The sequence below is a fragment of the Odontesthes bonariensis genome, chromosome 16, assembly GCF_027942865.1.
Source record: "Odontesthes bonariensis isolate fOdoBon6 chromosome 16, fOdoBon6.hap1, whole genome shotgun sequence".
Classification (NCBI taxonomy): Eukaryota; Metazoa; Chordata; class Actinopteri; order Atheriniformes; family Atherinopsidae; genus Odontesthes; species Odontesthes bonariensis.
Window position 1 is genome coordinate 36,804,077 of NC_134521.1, and position 15,017 is coordinate 36,819,093.

At 47.5% G+C, this 15,017-nt stretch overlaps 1 protein-coding gene across 1 annotated transcript; it reads left to right on the top strand.

The window, feature by feature from the left end:
• Nucleotides 1–54: 54 nt before the first annotated feature.
• nf2b (NF2, moesin-ezrin-radixin like (MERLIN) tumor suppressor b) lies at nucleotides 55–14,462 on the top strand. The gene is made up of 17 exons (XM_075487031.1): nucleotides 55–383; nucleotides 814–931; nucleotides 1,244–1,369; nucleotides 1,516–1,638; nucleotides 1,758–1,841; nucleotides 1,949–2,017; nucleotides 2,119–2,201; nucleotides 2,401–2,476; nucleotides 2,599–2,736; nucleotides 3,685–3,759; nucleotides 3,840–3,953; nucleotides 4,656–4,778; nucleotides 4,899–5,116; nucleotides 5,729–5,831; nucleotides 6,293–6,423; nucleotides 6,501–6,669; nucleotides 11,029–14,462. The coding sequence occupies exons 2-17, from the start codon at nucleotides 842–844 to the stop codon at nucleotides 11,074–11,076; spliced, it is 1,770 nt and encodes a 589-aa protein (XP_075343146.1). The 5' UTR covers nucleotides 55–383; nucleotides 814–841; the 3' UTR covers nucleotides 11,077–14,462.
• Nucleotides 14,463–15,017: the final 555 nt, after the last annotated feature.

The window sequence follows — 15,017 nt, forward strand, 5'->3', positions numbered from 1 at the left end:
TTCAGTGGGCAAATTCTTGCACATGCGCAGCAGCGTTATTCCGAAGTGTTGTTCGTGTTCCCACCTGTAGAGCGGCTGGGAGTCACAACAAAACTCTTCTGGAAAGTCCTTCTGATTTTCAGCTGCAGGCTAACTAGCTAACCTCGTAGCAATTGTTAGCTTTAGCAAAGTTGCTCCAGAGCAGTTTGAAACAACTTTAATACCTGAAAGCCGTTTATTATGGATATCTTCCCGAAGTTTGGCTCCGTCTCCAACTTGTTTTGGTCCGTCTTTGTGGCAGAGCTGGGAAGATAACGCTGTTTGGCGACTCGTTAGCTTAGCAGCACAGAAGCCCATCCTCCTCTGAGCCTCGTTGGACGGCAGAAGTTTAACTTTAGCCACTGGTAATGGGCCTCATCCTCATTTTAATCACTTCTCCTGAACAATGAAGTATTTCTGACTGTAAAATCATTTCAACGCGTCTAAAAACACTTTTCTCCAAAGTGCCTGGCATTGTTGGTCAGATTAAAAGGTGCCATGTGTGTACCCAGATGTTGTTGGTCAGATTAAAAGGTGCCATGTATGTACCCAGATATTGTTTGTCAGATTAAAAGGTGCCATGTATGTACCCAGATGTTGTTGGTCAGATTAAAAGGTGCCATGTGTGTACCCAGATGTTGTTGGTCAGATTAAAAGGTGCCATGTGTGTACCCAGATGTTGTTGGTCAGATTAAAAGGTGCCATGTATGTACCCAGATGTTGTTGGTCAGATTAAAAGGTGCCATATATGTACCCAGATGTGTAATATCAGTTTTTAATCTCTCTTCTCCACAGCCCCCCCCCCTCAGAAACACCTTCCACGATGTCTATCCTCGGGTTAAAGAAGAAACAGCCAAAGACTTTCAAAGTCAAGGTTATCACCATGGATGCTGAAATGGAGTTCAGCTGTGAGGTATGGATCTCCTGAGGCAACCTTTTAGACTTTTTACAGTTTTGTCTCTTCGATGCATACGTCTGTCAATGCTGCTTTATTTTCCTTTGACTTGGAGGTGATCCGCAGATGTTCCCGTCCGTTTTAACACAACACATTCTTATTTTCTCTGGTTATAAATAGACGATTCAAAGAAATGAAAATGTGCTCCTTCAATTTAAAGGCAGAGATAAAGATTTGATTGGCTTCCTGAAAGTTTGATGTTTAGTTTTGTGACTTTTGGGGTGAAACGCTGCTGCATCAGTTTTGGGCTCATGGCTGTGTTTATTTCAGGTTAAGTGGAAAGGCAAAGACCTTTTTGACCTGGTGTGCCGCACCGTTGGTCTGAGGGAAACCTGGTTCTTTGGGCTCAGATACATAGTAAAGGACACTTACGCCTGGCTGAAACCGGAGAAGCGGGTGAGTAAAACAGTTCAGCTTTCGTAGGGTACCTCAGCCGTAAAGCTTTTATGTGATGTCAGAGCCATCAATGTGACACGACAGTTCCAGTCTGCTCTGTTAACACCTGAATGTGCTCCTCCTTTGTGGTCCATGTGCTCAACAAGGTTTTGGATCAGGAGGTTCCCAAGGACTCCCCCATAACATTTCACTTCCTGGCTAAATTCTTCCCCGAAAAAGTAGAGGAGGAGCTGGTCCAAGAGATCACACAGCACCTCTTCTTCCTGCAGGTAGTACAGAGCCTCCTGTAGACCCACCACCTGCGTGCTCTTTGAATGGTGCTCTTTGAATCGGGCTCTTTGAATGGTGCGCACAGCGCTTGCTAACATGTCTCCTGCTCATCTTCCAGGTAAAAAAGCAGATATTAGATGAGGAGATATTCTGTTCCCCTGAAGCCTCGGTTTTGCTGGCATCGTACGCTGTCCAGGCCAAGGTGAGAACAGGTTGCACCTGGCTCCAAAAGTTAAAACATCTGTATTAAGGCTTTATGGGCATGACAGAATGATTGTGTGATGGTCTCCTTCTGCATCCTGATCCCAGTACGGGGCCTATGACCCAAACTTCCACAAGCCGGGCTTCCTGGCACAAGATGAGCTGCTGCCAAAAAGGGTAAGTCTGCAGCACCCGTTCAGCCTTCTGCCAAAGCAGGTTTATTTCATTTAATTAATGATCTGATCAGCGTTTAACGGGATCTTCTGTCTGTGTTTCAGGTTCTGATGCAGTACCAGATGACAGCCGACATGTGGGAGGAGAAGATCACGGCCTGGTATGCTGAGCACCGAGGCATCGCCAGGTAGGACCGACCACTCAAAGGCGGCATGTGGAGACAAAGGGGCGGCTTTGATGGGGGCGGGGTTCATGTTCTGTGTGAGTGTCATGGTGGGATCTCCTTTCTCCTCCTCCTCCTCCTCCTATCTTCTCCTCCTCCTCCTTTCTCCTTCTCCTCCTCCTTTCTCCTTCTCCTCCTTTCTCCTCCTTTCTCCTCCTCACAGGGACGAAGCTGAGATGGAGTACCTAAAGATTGCTCAGGACCTGGAGATGTACGGTGTCAGCTACTTTGCCATCACTGTGAGTTGGTCGCTGGGACAACGTTTATTATATTATTTTTATAATTACTATTATTATATTATATTCTGCATGCTGCTGTTAGAAATGCAGCCTTTAATGTTCATGTTGGTTCACATCAACAGCAGAACAAGAGGGACACGGACCTTCTACTGGGAGTGGATGCTCAGGGTCTTCACATCTACAGCCCCAAAAGCAAGCTCAACCCCAACAAGTCCTTCCCCTGGAGCGGCATCCGGAACATCTCCTACAGTGAGAAGGAGGTAACTGTCCAACAGACAGGAAACTGTGTCCAAACTGACACCGCAGAGAGAGTAGGCCCACATTAAGGACCTGGTTCTCCAGCTTTACTCTCTTTCCGCCTGAATAGATGCACTTTAATGGCTGGCCGGTTAATGGCTTTAGTGTCTGAAAGTGTTGGTAAGATGTAACCTTTTTCATTCACTTGTGTCTAAACGGTCCATGCTGGGGTAATAGTAACAAATAAAGGCACCTTCCGCCATCTTCTCCATTCTTTGAGCTCTATGGAAAATGTCTTTGGGACTGCTGGGGGGGGGGGGGGGGGGGGGGGGTTTCATGAGGATTTAGGAAAAGATGCTGCGATGTGAATCCGACCACGAACAGTTACCTGAGGTGTGGGTCTGCTGCGGCGTTTCAATAGATATTCTACAGAAAGTGCTTCAAAGCATCAATCTAATGCAGTCCCACCGTTACTCAGAGGTTATCTCATGTCATCTTGGCAGAGTGAGATGTACATGTGAGATGTGTTGTCAAGGATGAATCCCAGTTATGGGTTAACCTAACCCTAACCCAGTGTTTCTCAATTCCGGTCCTCGGGACCCACTGCCCTGCATGTTTTTGATGTTTCCTTTCTCCAGCACACCTGATTCAAATGATCAACTCATCATCAAGCTCTGCAGTGGCCTGATCAGGAGCCATGCATTTGAAACAAGTGTGCTGGAGGAGGGAAACATCGAAAACATGCAAAGCAGTGGGTCCCAAGGACTGGAATTGAGTAACACTGCCCTAATCCTACCCTAACCCTTATGAGCGGAGGAGCATCATTTTAAAGCAGCAACGATGGGATTCTCTTCTCTCTTTCATGAACAGTGCTGTTTAATGTGTTTAATCACTGACGCCGTGTTGGCAGGGTTGTTGGAGAGATTCCCTGTGCTGCCTGAAGTTGATGCTTGAACTTTTCCTCCTCACAGTTCACCATCAAACCCCTCGACAAAAAGAAAGATGTTTTCAAGTTCTACTCTTCTCAGCTGCGTGTCAACAAGCTGGTGGGTTTTTAAATATTTAACTATAACTAACATGAAAGTGGTGCAGGGTCATTTCTACACCATCCCGATCATGTGTCCAGATCCTGCAGCTGTGCATCGGGAACCATGATCTGTTCATGAGGAGGAGGAAGGTGGACTCAATAGAGGTGCAGCAGATGAAGGCTCAAGCTAAAGAAGAGAAGGCCCGCAAGAAGGTCTGTGCTTTGGATGTGTCTGTTCCGGTTAAAGGGGGTGTGGCTTTGGATGGGTCTGTTCCGGTTAAAGGGGGTGTGGCTTTGGATGGGTCTGTTCCGGTTAAAGGGGGTGTGGCTTTGGATGGGTCTGTTCCGGTTAAAGGGGGTGTGGCTTTGGATGGGGGTGTGGCTTTGGATGGGTCTGTTCCGGTTAAAGGGGGTGTGGCTTTGGATGGGTCTGTTCCGGTTAAAGGGGGTGTGGCTTTGGATGGGTCTGTTCCGGTTAAAGGGGGTGTGGCTTTGGATGGGGGTGTGGCTTTGGATGGGTTTGTTCCGGTTAAAGGGGGTGTGGCTTTGGATGGGTCTGTTCCGGTTAAAGGGGGTGTGGCTTTGGATGGGTCTGTTCCGGTTAAAGGGGGTGTGGCTTTGGATGGGGGTGTGGCTTTGGATGGGTTTGTTCCGGTTAAAGGGGGTGTGGCTTTGGATGGGTCTGTTCCGGTTAAAGGGGGTGTGGCTTTGGATGGGTCTGTTCCGGTTAAAGGGGGTGTGGCTTTGGATGGGTCTGTTCCGGTTAAAGGGGGTGTGGCTTTGGATGGGTCTGTTCCGGTTAAAGGGGGTGTGGCTTTGGATGGGTTTGTTCCGGTTAAAGGGGGTGTGGCTTTGGATGGGTCTGTTCCCGGTGAACCGTCTCAGCCTCAGCTCTGCTCCTTGTGTTCCCTTCAGATGGAGCGTCAGATCCTGGCCCGGGAGAAGCAGATGAGGGAGGAAGCAGAGCGAGCCAAAGAGGAGATGGAGCGAAGACTTTTCCAGCTGCAGGATGAGTCACGGCTGGCCAACGAGGCCCTGGTGAGACTCATCCTTCAGGTTATCTTCTGCTCCACCAGCAGGACGCAGCAGTTCTGATCTGTGTGATGGTCCCATTCCACCATCATTCTGTAAAGATGCTCTTTGAATGTTCTGATGCAGCTGCGATCTGAGGAGACTGCAGACCTGCTGGCAGAGAAGGCCCAGATCGCTGAGGAAGAGGCCAAGCTGTTGGCCCACAAAGCTGCAGACGCTGAGCAGGAGAGGCAGAGGTTAGAGGTCACGGCCATGAAGACCAAGGAGGAGAAGCGGCTGATGGAGCAGAAGATGAGGGAGGCGGAGCAGCTGGCCGTCAAACTGGTGGAGCAGTCTGAGAGGAGGTCTGAGCATGAATGCAGTAGAATTCAGTGTTGAACAAAGTTAAAGCAGGTGTCCTCACTGCAGGAACGCATTTATTTGATGTTTTTAATCAGCTGAAGTTAGAATGAACCCTTCATCAGGTTCCACTCCGCCCACACAGGCAGCGTTGGAGAGCTCGGGTAGGACTGGATGGTGTGGTTTCATGTGGGTGACCTGGGTTCAGATCTCCTGCATGAAAGGTACCACCTCCAGGAGGGGTCCTTAGCCAAGACCCCCTCACCCTCCCAGTGTGAGCCGCTGGGTGAATATAACGGAGCTTATTTCAGCAGGTCACCTCTGAACAACAATTTAATGACAAAATCAGAACATTGGCATTGATTATAGAACTCGATCCTGCTCATCCAGCTTTAATAAGCACGGTGTGTGTGTGTTTATTAAAGCTGCAGACACACACCTGTGTGCTGCAGCTTTAATAAACACACATACACACCTGAACCAAGAAGCAGAAGTCCAGTTCCCCTTATTCCAAGCTCTGAGGGTTGCCATGACCCCAGTGACTGAGAATCTGCACCACATGCATTTACTCTAAAGTAAGAACTGAGCAGACCCAACCTCTGTTTCTCTGTTTTCAGGCTGAAGGAGGCAGACCACCTGAAGCAGGACCTGACGGAGGCAAAGGATGCTGAAAGAAGAGCCAAGCAGAAGCTGCTGGAGATCACAAAGACCACATACCCCGTACTGATGCTCCTGGGCTCTTTCTCATGCCTCTGTTGTTTGTTTGTGTGGATCAGTGCAGGTTTTTTTAGTTTGGGGTTAGTTTCTGTGACATCTGAAGGCTATCAGAGAGCACTTCTTCTAACAACTGAAAGCTGTTAGAGAGCACTTCTTCTAACAACTGAAGGCCATTGATTAGCTGCTGTGCCTTTAAAGGTGATTTATGAGCTCAGAAGCTGAAGCTCTACAGTTCAAAGGGTTGGACTGAGCGGCCCAATGCAGCAACAAAGTTCTGAATCAGTGTTCCCGAAGGTGACGGGTGTACCTGAAGAAGGTAAGATGGGCGAGGGAAAAGCAGCGATGATGTCACTTCAGGGTGGAGACGGGTGGAGATGGTTTGCTTTGTGTTGGGAGCAGAAGCTGCTGTTGTTGGGTCTGCCTGTGTGTGCAGGTGTTAACTTCTTCCTCTGCCCGTCCTCCAGCTCATAGCGGCTTACTCCGCCCCCCCCGCTCCTCCCGAGCCTTCAGATTTCGGCTACGAATCGGCGTCTTCACGCCTCGACTTCAAGGACTCTGACATGAAGAGGCTGTCGATGGAGATCGAGAGAGAGAGGTGAGCTGGTGATGGTCCCTCTGCTGGCATGTCGCAGGCGGGCGGTGTTTGATGCTGTGCTGTGGTGCACCATGCAGGCTGGAGTACATGGAGAAGAGCAAACACCTGCAGGACCAGCTGAAGGAGCTGAAGTCGGAGATCGAGTCTCTGAAGCTGGAGGAGCAGCAGCAGCAAGCCAGCCTGTACAGCCTCCACAACGAGGCCAGGGGCTACGTCCAGGAGCCCGTCTACATCCCTCACAGCAACGTGCGTACCAGCAGGGTCACTACTGAAAGCAGGATCATTACTGAAAGCAGGCTCATTACTGAAAGCAGACTCACTACTGAAAGCAGACTCATTCCTGAAAGCAGGCTCACTACTGAAAGCAGGCTCATTACTGAAAGCAGGGTCACTATTGAAAGCAGGTTCATTCCTGAAAGCAGGTTCATTCCTGAAAGCTGGCTCATTCCTGAAAGCTGGCTCATTCCTGAAAGCTGGCTCATTACTGAAAGCAGGCTCACTACTGAAAGCAGACTCACTACTGAAAGAAGACTCATTCCTGAAAGCAGGCTCAGTACTGAAAGCGGATTCATTCCTGAAAGCAGGCTCATTCCTGAAAGCAGGCTCATTCCTGAAAGCAGGTTCATTCCTGAAAGCAGGTTCATTCCTGAAAGCGGATTCATTTCTGAAAGCAGGCTCATTCCTGAAAGCAGGCTCACTACTGAAAGCGGGCTCATTACTGAAAGCAGGCTCATTCCTGAAAGCAGGCTCACTACTGAAAGCGGGCTCATTCCTGAAAGCAGGCTCACTACTGAAAGCAGACTCATTCCTGAAAGCAGGTTCATTCCTGAAAGCAGGCTCATTCCTGAAAGCAGGCTCACTACTGAAAGCAGGATCATTACTGAAAGCAGGCTCACTACTGAAACCAGGCTCATTACTGAAAGCAGGCTCATTACTGAAAGCAGGTTCACTACTGAAAGCAGGTTCACTACTGAAAGCAGGCTCACTACTGAAAGCAGGTTCACTTCTGAAAGCGGATTCATTCCTGAAAGCAGGCTCATTCCTGAAAGCAGGGTCACTACTGAAAGCAGGTTCATTCCTGAAAGCAGGTTCATTCCTGAAAGCAGGCTCATTCCTGAAAGCAGGCTCATTCCTGAAAGCAGGTTCATTCCTGAAAGCAGGCTCACTACTGAAAGCAGGCTCATTCCTGAAAGCAGGCTCAATACTGAAAGCAGGCTCATTACTGAAAGCAGGCTCATTACTGAAAGCAGGCTCATTACTGAAAGCAGGTTCATTACTGAAAGCAGGCTCATTCCTGAAAGCAGGGTCACTACTGAAAGCAGGATCATTACTGAAAGCAGGCTCATTACTGAAAGCAGACTCACTACTGAAAGCAGACTCATTCCTGAAAGCAGGCTCACTACTGAAAGCAGGCTCATTACTGAAAGCAGGGTCACTACTGAAAGCAGGTTCATTCCTGAAAGCAGGTTCATTCCTGAAAGCTGGCTCATTCCTGAAAGCTGGCTCATTCCTGAAAGCTGGCTCATTCCTGAAAGCTGGCTCATTACTGAAAGCAGGCTCACTACTGAAAGCAGACTCACTACTGAAAGAAGACTCATTCCTGAAAGCAGGCTCAGTACTGAAAGCGGATTCATTCCTGAAAGCAGGCTCATTCCTGAAAGCAGGCTCATTCCTGAAAGCAGGTTCATTCCTGAAAGCAGGTTCATTCCTGAAAGCGGATTCATTTCTGAAAGCAGGCTCATTCCTGAAAGCAGGCTCACTACTGAAAGCGGGCTCATTACTGAAAGCAGGCTCATTCCTGAAAGCAGGCTCACTACTGAAAGCGGGCTCATTCCTGAAAGCAGGCTCACTACTGAAAGCAGACTCATTCCTGAAAGCAGGTTCATTCCTGAAAGCAGGCTCATTCCTGAAAGCAGGCTCACTACTGAAAGCAGGCTCATTACTGAAAGCAGGCTCACTACTGAAACCAGGCTCATTACTGAAAGCAGGCTCATTACTGAAAGCAGGTTCACTACTGAAAGCAGGTTCACTACTGAAAGCAGGCTCACTACTGAAAGCAGGTTCACTTCTGAAAGCGGATTCATTCCTGAAAGCAGGCTCATTCCTGAAAGCAGGGTCACTACTGAAAGCAGGTTCATTCCTGAAAGCAGGCTCATTCCTGAAAGCAGGCTCATTCCTGAAAGCAGGTTCATTCCTGAAAGCAGGCTCACTACTGAAAGCAGGCTCATTCCTGAAAGCAGGCTCACTACTGAAAGCAGGCTCATTACTGAAAGCAGGCTCATTACTGAAAGCAGGTTCATTACTGAAAGCAGGTTCACTACTGAAAGCAGGCTCACTACTGAAAGCAGGCTCACTACTGAAAGCAGGTTCACTACTGAAAGCAGACTCACTACTGAAAGCAGGCTCACTACTGAAAGCAGGCTCAGTACTGAAAGCGGGCTCATTCCTGAAAGCAGGCTCACTACTGAAAGCAGGCTCATTACTGAAAGCAGGTTCATTCCTGAAAACTGGCTCATTCCTGAAAGCAGGTTCACTACAGAAAGCAGGCTCACTACTGAAAGCAGGCTCATTCCTGAAAGCAGGCTCACTACTGAAAGCAGGGTCATTACTGAAAGCAGGCTCACTACTGAAAGCATGCGCAATACTGAAAGCAGGCTCACTACTGAAATCAGGCTCACTACTGAAAGCATGCGCAATACTGAAAGCAGGCTCATTCCTGAAAGCAGGTTCATTCCTGAAAGCATGCTCATTCCTGAAAGCAGGCTCACTACTGAAAGCAGGTTCACTACTGAAAGCAGGCTCACTACTGAAACCAGGCTCATTACTGAAAGCAGGCTCACTACTGAAAGCAGGTTCACTACTGAAAGCAGGCTCACTACTGAAACCAGGCTCATTACTGAAAGCAGGCTCACTACTGAAAGCAGGGTCATTACTGAAAGCAGGCTCACTACTGAAAGCATGCGCAATACTGAAAGCAGGCTCACTACTGAAAGCATGCGCAATACTGAAAGCAGGCTCATTCCTGAAAGCAGGTTCATTCCTGAAAGCATGCTCATTCCTGAAAGCAGGCTCACTACTGAAAGCAGGTTCACTACTGAAAGCAGGCTCACTACTGAAACCAGGCTCACTACTGAAAGCAGGTTCACTACTGAAAGCAGGCTCACTACTGAAACCAGGCTCATTACTGAAAGCAGGCTCACTACTGAAAGCAGGTTCACTACTGAAAGCAGGTTCACTACTGAAAGCAGGATCATTACTGAAAGCAGGTTCACTACTGAAAGCAGGATCATTACTGAAAGCAGTTTCATTCCTGAAAGCAGGCTCACTACTGAAAGCAGGGTCATTACTGAAAGCAGATTCATTCCTGAAAGCAGACTCACTACTGAAAGCAGGCTCACTACTGAAAGCAGGCTCATTCCTGAAAGCAGACTCATTCCCGAAAGGATCCGCATTACTGAAAGCAGGCTCAGTACTGAAAGCGGGCTCATTCCTGAAAGCAGGCTCACTACTGAAAGCAGGCTCATTACTGAAAGCAGGTTCATTCCTGAAAACTGGCTCATTCCTGAAAGCAGGTTCACTACAGAAAGCAGGCTCACTACTGAAAGCAGGCTCATTCCTGAAAGCAGGCTCACTACTGAAAGCAGGGTCATTACTGAAAGCAGGCTCACTACTGAAAGCATGCGCAATACTGAAAGCAGGCTCATTACTGAAAGCAGGCTCACTACTGAAAGCATGCGCAATACTGAAAGCAGGCTCACTACTGAAATCAGGCTCACTACTGAAAGCATGCGCAATACTGAAAGCAGGCTCATTCCTGAAAGCAGGTTCATTCCTGAAAGCATGCTCATTCCTGAAAGCAGGCTCACTACTGAAAGCAGGTTCACTACTGAAAGCAGGCTCACTACTGAAACCAGGCTCATTACTGAAAGCAGGCTCACTACTGAAAGCAGGTTCACTACTGAAAGCAGGTTCACTACTGAAAGCAGGTTCACTACTGAAAGCAGGATCATTACTGAAAGCAGGTTCACTACTGAAAGCAGGATCATTACTGAAAGCAGTTTCATTCCTGAAAGCAGGCTCACTACTGAAAGCAGGGTCATTACTGAAAGCAGATTCATTCCTGAAAGCAGACTCACTACTGAAAGCAGGCTCACTACTGAAAGCAGGCTCATTCCTGAAAGCAGACTCATTCCCGAAAGGATCCGCATTACTGAAAGCAGGATCATTACTGAAAGCAGTTTCATTCCTGAAAGCAGGCTCAGTACTGAAAGCAGTTTCATTCCTGAAAGCAGGCTCAGTACTGAAAGCAGGGTCATTACTGGAAGCAGGCTCATTCCTGAAAGCAGGATCACTACTGAAAGCTGGGTCATTACTGAAAGCAGGCTCATTCCCGAAAGCAGGCTCATTCCCGAAAGCAGGCTCATTACTGAAAGCAGGCTCATTCCTGAAAGCAGGCTCATTACTGAAAGTATCAGTGGTGATCAGTTAGCTGTCAGGCTGTAAATGGATGCAAATGGATGTGAATGGATGCCAATGGATGCCAATGGATGTGAATGGATGTGAATGGATGTGAATGGATGTAAATAGATGTGTCTTGTGTTGCAGCGGAACTCTGCCTACATGTCTCAGATGGCCTTCTTTGAAGAGGTGTGATCCCAGCGGGCGGCTGCACCTCGAGGCTCCTGCAGCTGCACCTCGGGGCTCCTGTGGCGTGCTCGGCTGACTTGTTCCTGACTGAAACATCCCAGACTTCCTAACAGGGCTGACCTCCACAGACGCTCCACCTCTGCTGAACATAAAGAACGTTACTGTGTGACGTGTATAACGCTGACTCAGGACGGATTCTCAAGCTTTTTGTCTCTTTTATGCCTTGAGATGGTCAGATGCAGAGCTACCCCATCTTTGTAAAGATTTTCACTTATTGCCCTTAGACAGACTCAGATATTTGTGTTTTTTTTTCCCAGACTTCTCTTTGGAGAAGCACAGATTTCAGGCTTTTGATCAATCCTACGCAGTGTGAAGGTAAAATTAAGCACATTTATTAGTATTATTCCAGCCAAAAGTGGCCTTTTAAACCTAAACTTGTTCAGATTTCTACGGACTCGAGCCTCTTAAAACCGGACCAACACTCCCAGCTGATCCGGCAGAGGACTGAACATGCTGACTGCACTCACACAGGGCAGGTGCTCCAAACTTCAACCTTCTTGTAAAAGCTGAAGCATCAGTATGCTGACGCAGACAGATTCCCAAAAAGCTGCTCTCATTCACACATTCTTATTTCAGACGGCTTAACGTGTCATTAAGACGGGGAAGCATGTTCAGATCGTCCTTCAGTTCTGACTAAATCCTGATTTAATAACCGAATCATCACCTGTAAAACCTTCCCGTGCATGTGCACTGGGACAGTGGAGCGTGACTCCACCGTGCACGTGACCGCGCTGATTGTGATGTCACTGACGCAGCGGTGGCATTTCACACAGGCGTCCACAGGGGGCAGTGTGGGGCCTTCGTTCTGCCTGATGCCACCCAGTGGCCCCTGCTGTGGGCGGAGCCTGATCACGGGAGCTCTGACGAGTATTTGAAGCTTCAGCTCTGCCATTTTCAGTTTTTATATTTCGCTGCCGTGCCTTTCTTTAGTTTTAAGCTGTTCTTTGGTGTCGTTCTGCTCACATGTCTTAGCATCGTGTTGCCTGAACTCTGGGCTTTATTCACTGACAGAATAGATGACTGATGGCCTTCCTTTGTTTCCTGAGCTTTTCTCAGGGTTAGTGTTGGAGATGATCAGTAGAAGCTCATTATGCTCCCATCAGTTAAACACCATGATGCTAATAATCCCCAACATATGTCAGATATGTTCTGTTTTTATTCCCCGTGTTCTGGACTGTACAGATGTTCTCAAACCAGCGTATCTTTGAGGCTCCATCCGATCACATTGGGTGGGCTCTGCTGGTAAACCTGAGCAGGATTTTACATGTTAAAGACTTTTACTGGCAGAGAACAAACCTGTTGCATGTCTCCCCACCTGCTCTGAAAGGGACTGGGAGCTGTCACTGAGGAACACTAACCTGGCTCTGGTGTAAACTGCTTCACTTTCCCCCTGAGCCCTTATTTATTTGTGCTATAAATCCCTTTCTTGAGGTCTACGTTTTATTTTTAATGTTTTATTTTTAAGCCTCGTGTCTGTAAAGTATGTTTACTTTGAAGTGACAAAAGTGTTCCAGTTACTGAACACGTAATGTGTCCTGGAAATGGATTTCATGTCATTACATCACTAATGGCACAGCGATGTCTCTGTTTGGCATCTGATTGGGCCTGTCGGATAATTAGAGAATGATTCTTGCTCATAATGTGTCCTGATAAAGGAGCATTACCTGCTGTAATCTGCATCTGAATGTCTGCTGTTGGACTGATGGAGAAAAACTGAAGCTCTGCTCAGGTGTTCGGACAATATCGGACACCGAAGAATTCTGCCAAATTGAATCTGAATTGGATTCTTTAACACGGTTATAGCCATGATGTACAGGGCTCTCAAGTCTCACGCAATGAGCGTGAGACACACGCATTTCAACAAGTTCACACGCTCACACGCCACACATGCCATTTCTCACGCTGAGAAATGATCAACTTGGTCGCACAGAAATTCTAATGGCCGATACTATAAACGAGTCAATGGCAGGTTACTGTGCGCTCCTACAGCTCAGAACTATAGCTCTGTACAGCTGTCTTGATTTAGCAACCCATCGGCAAATCACAAAATAGAATTTCTCAGCCAATCAGAAAACAGAATTTCTTGTTGCCGGGTGAGGTCTGAAATAGCTTTCAGCTGCAAGCGCTTGTAGACGAGCTGGAGGTGGAAGAGAACCGTCAGGATCATCAGCAGGTCATATCTTCATTTATTTGAATCTTTTATTAGTTACTATAGTTTTCCTACTCTTGGTAAAAGACCAATACCTGCCGATTAAAGTGTTCGTTGGAGTAGTAGACCTAAATATTCAGCACACACCCTTTGACATGAGCAACTTAATGAAAAATGAAAAATATGTAGGAGTGTAATTAGGCTTCCGTGGTTAATTCTTTTCAAAGGTGACTGGTATGAGCAGATTCCCAATAAGGCTATCTACAATTGCCAAACTGGTATTAGTTCTGCCACACTGATGCAGAGAGGGTTTTTTCCATGGTGGGGCTCAATAAAACCAAGAGCAGGAACACTTTGTTTCTGAATGGAACTCTGTCATCCATCATGACTGTGAAAATGGCTGACATTGAGCCACAGGGCTGTAAATGGGAGCCCCCAATATCAGTCATCAAGCATCAAAATCTGCCACAAACACTTACAACAACACTCATAAACAAACACACACAGAGAGGGACTGCTCAAGGGGCCCATTTGGGGTTATGTTTGTTTTTCTTAATTTAATTTGTCTGTTTTTTTGTTTCTTAAGACTTTGCATACCTAAAACAATTTATTTTCAAATATAGCAGAATTTAGTGTAAAAGTGAAGATTTGTGATTTTGGTATAAATAAAACAATTTCTTTGTTCTTTAAGTAGCTAGTTTATGGCGATGGGATACTGCAAGGGACCCCCCCCCCCCCCACGAATGAAACCCCGCCGCGCACACGGCCCGGCCCCTGCCCCGCCCGAATCTCACTCCAAGCAAACTTGAAAACTTGAGAGCCCTGATGATGTATCATGGCAGTGCAGACGCGGTTGACAAAAAAAAAACAAAGATTTTTAAAAAATGGATCCAAAGTCTTTAAAGTCTGGACCTCTGGACTCTGGAGGAGAGGAAAGCTTCTTCCTGGAAAAGGATTTTCCATCTCCGCTAAATTAAGTGCCCGATCTCCAGCAGATAGATTCCATACAGTAAGGTCACACCGTATTCCATTGTTGCATCTGTGAGTCTGACTTGGATTTAATGGGTTTGGAAAATATGTTGTTGAGATCCAAACTTTCCTGAAATGGTTGATTGACTGATGCTTTTCATGGTCACCAGCAGTGAATATACTTTTAATAAAGTTTGGACTTTGTAAGTTTTCAGCTCCTGTGTGCACCTGTGTTATTTATCTTTGTTTATTCCACCCATCCATCCATCCCTCCACCCATCCATCCATCCCTCCATCCATCCATCCCTCCACCCATCCATCCATCCCTCCATCCATCCATCCCTCCATCCTTCCATCCATCCCTCCATCCATCCATCCATCCCTCCATCCATACATCCATCCACCCATCCCTCCATCCTTCCATCCACCCATCCATCCATACATCCATCCACCCATCCCTCCATCCTTCCATCCACCCATCCATCCATCCCTCCATCCTTCCATCCATCCACCCACCCACCCATCCACCCATCCCTCCATCCTTCCATCCACCCATCCATGCATCCCTCCATCCTTCCACCCATCCCTCCATCCATCCATCCATCCCTCCATCCATCCATCCATCCCTCCATCCATACATCCATCCACCCATCCTTCCATCCATCCTTCCATCCACCCATCCATCCCTCCATCCACCCATCCATCCCTCCATCCATCCATCCATCCCTCCATCCTTCCATCCATCCATCCATCCTTCCATCCATCCACC

Coding starts and splice junctions, on each gene's coding strand:
- nf2b (XM_075487031.1), top strand. CDS start 842: ATGTCTATCCTCGGGTTAAAGAAGAAACAGCCAAAGACTTTCAAAGTC. Junction 3,954..4,655: donor AAGAGAAGGCCCGCAAGAAG/GTCTGTGCTTTG, acceptor TGTTCCCTTCAG/ATGGAGCGTCAGATCCTGGC. Junction 6,670..11,028: donor TCTACATCCCTCACAGCAAC/GTGCGTACCAGC, acceptor CTTGTGTTGCAG/CGGAACTCTGCCTACATGTC.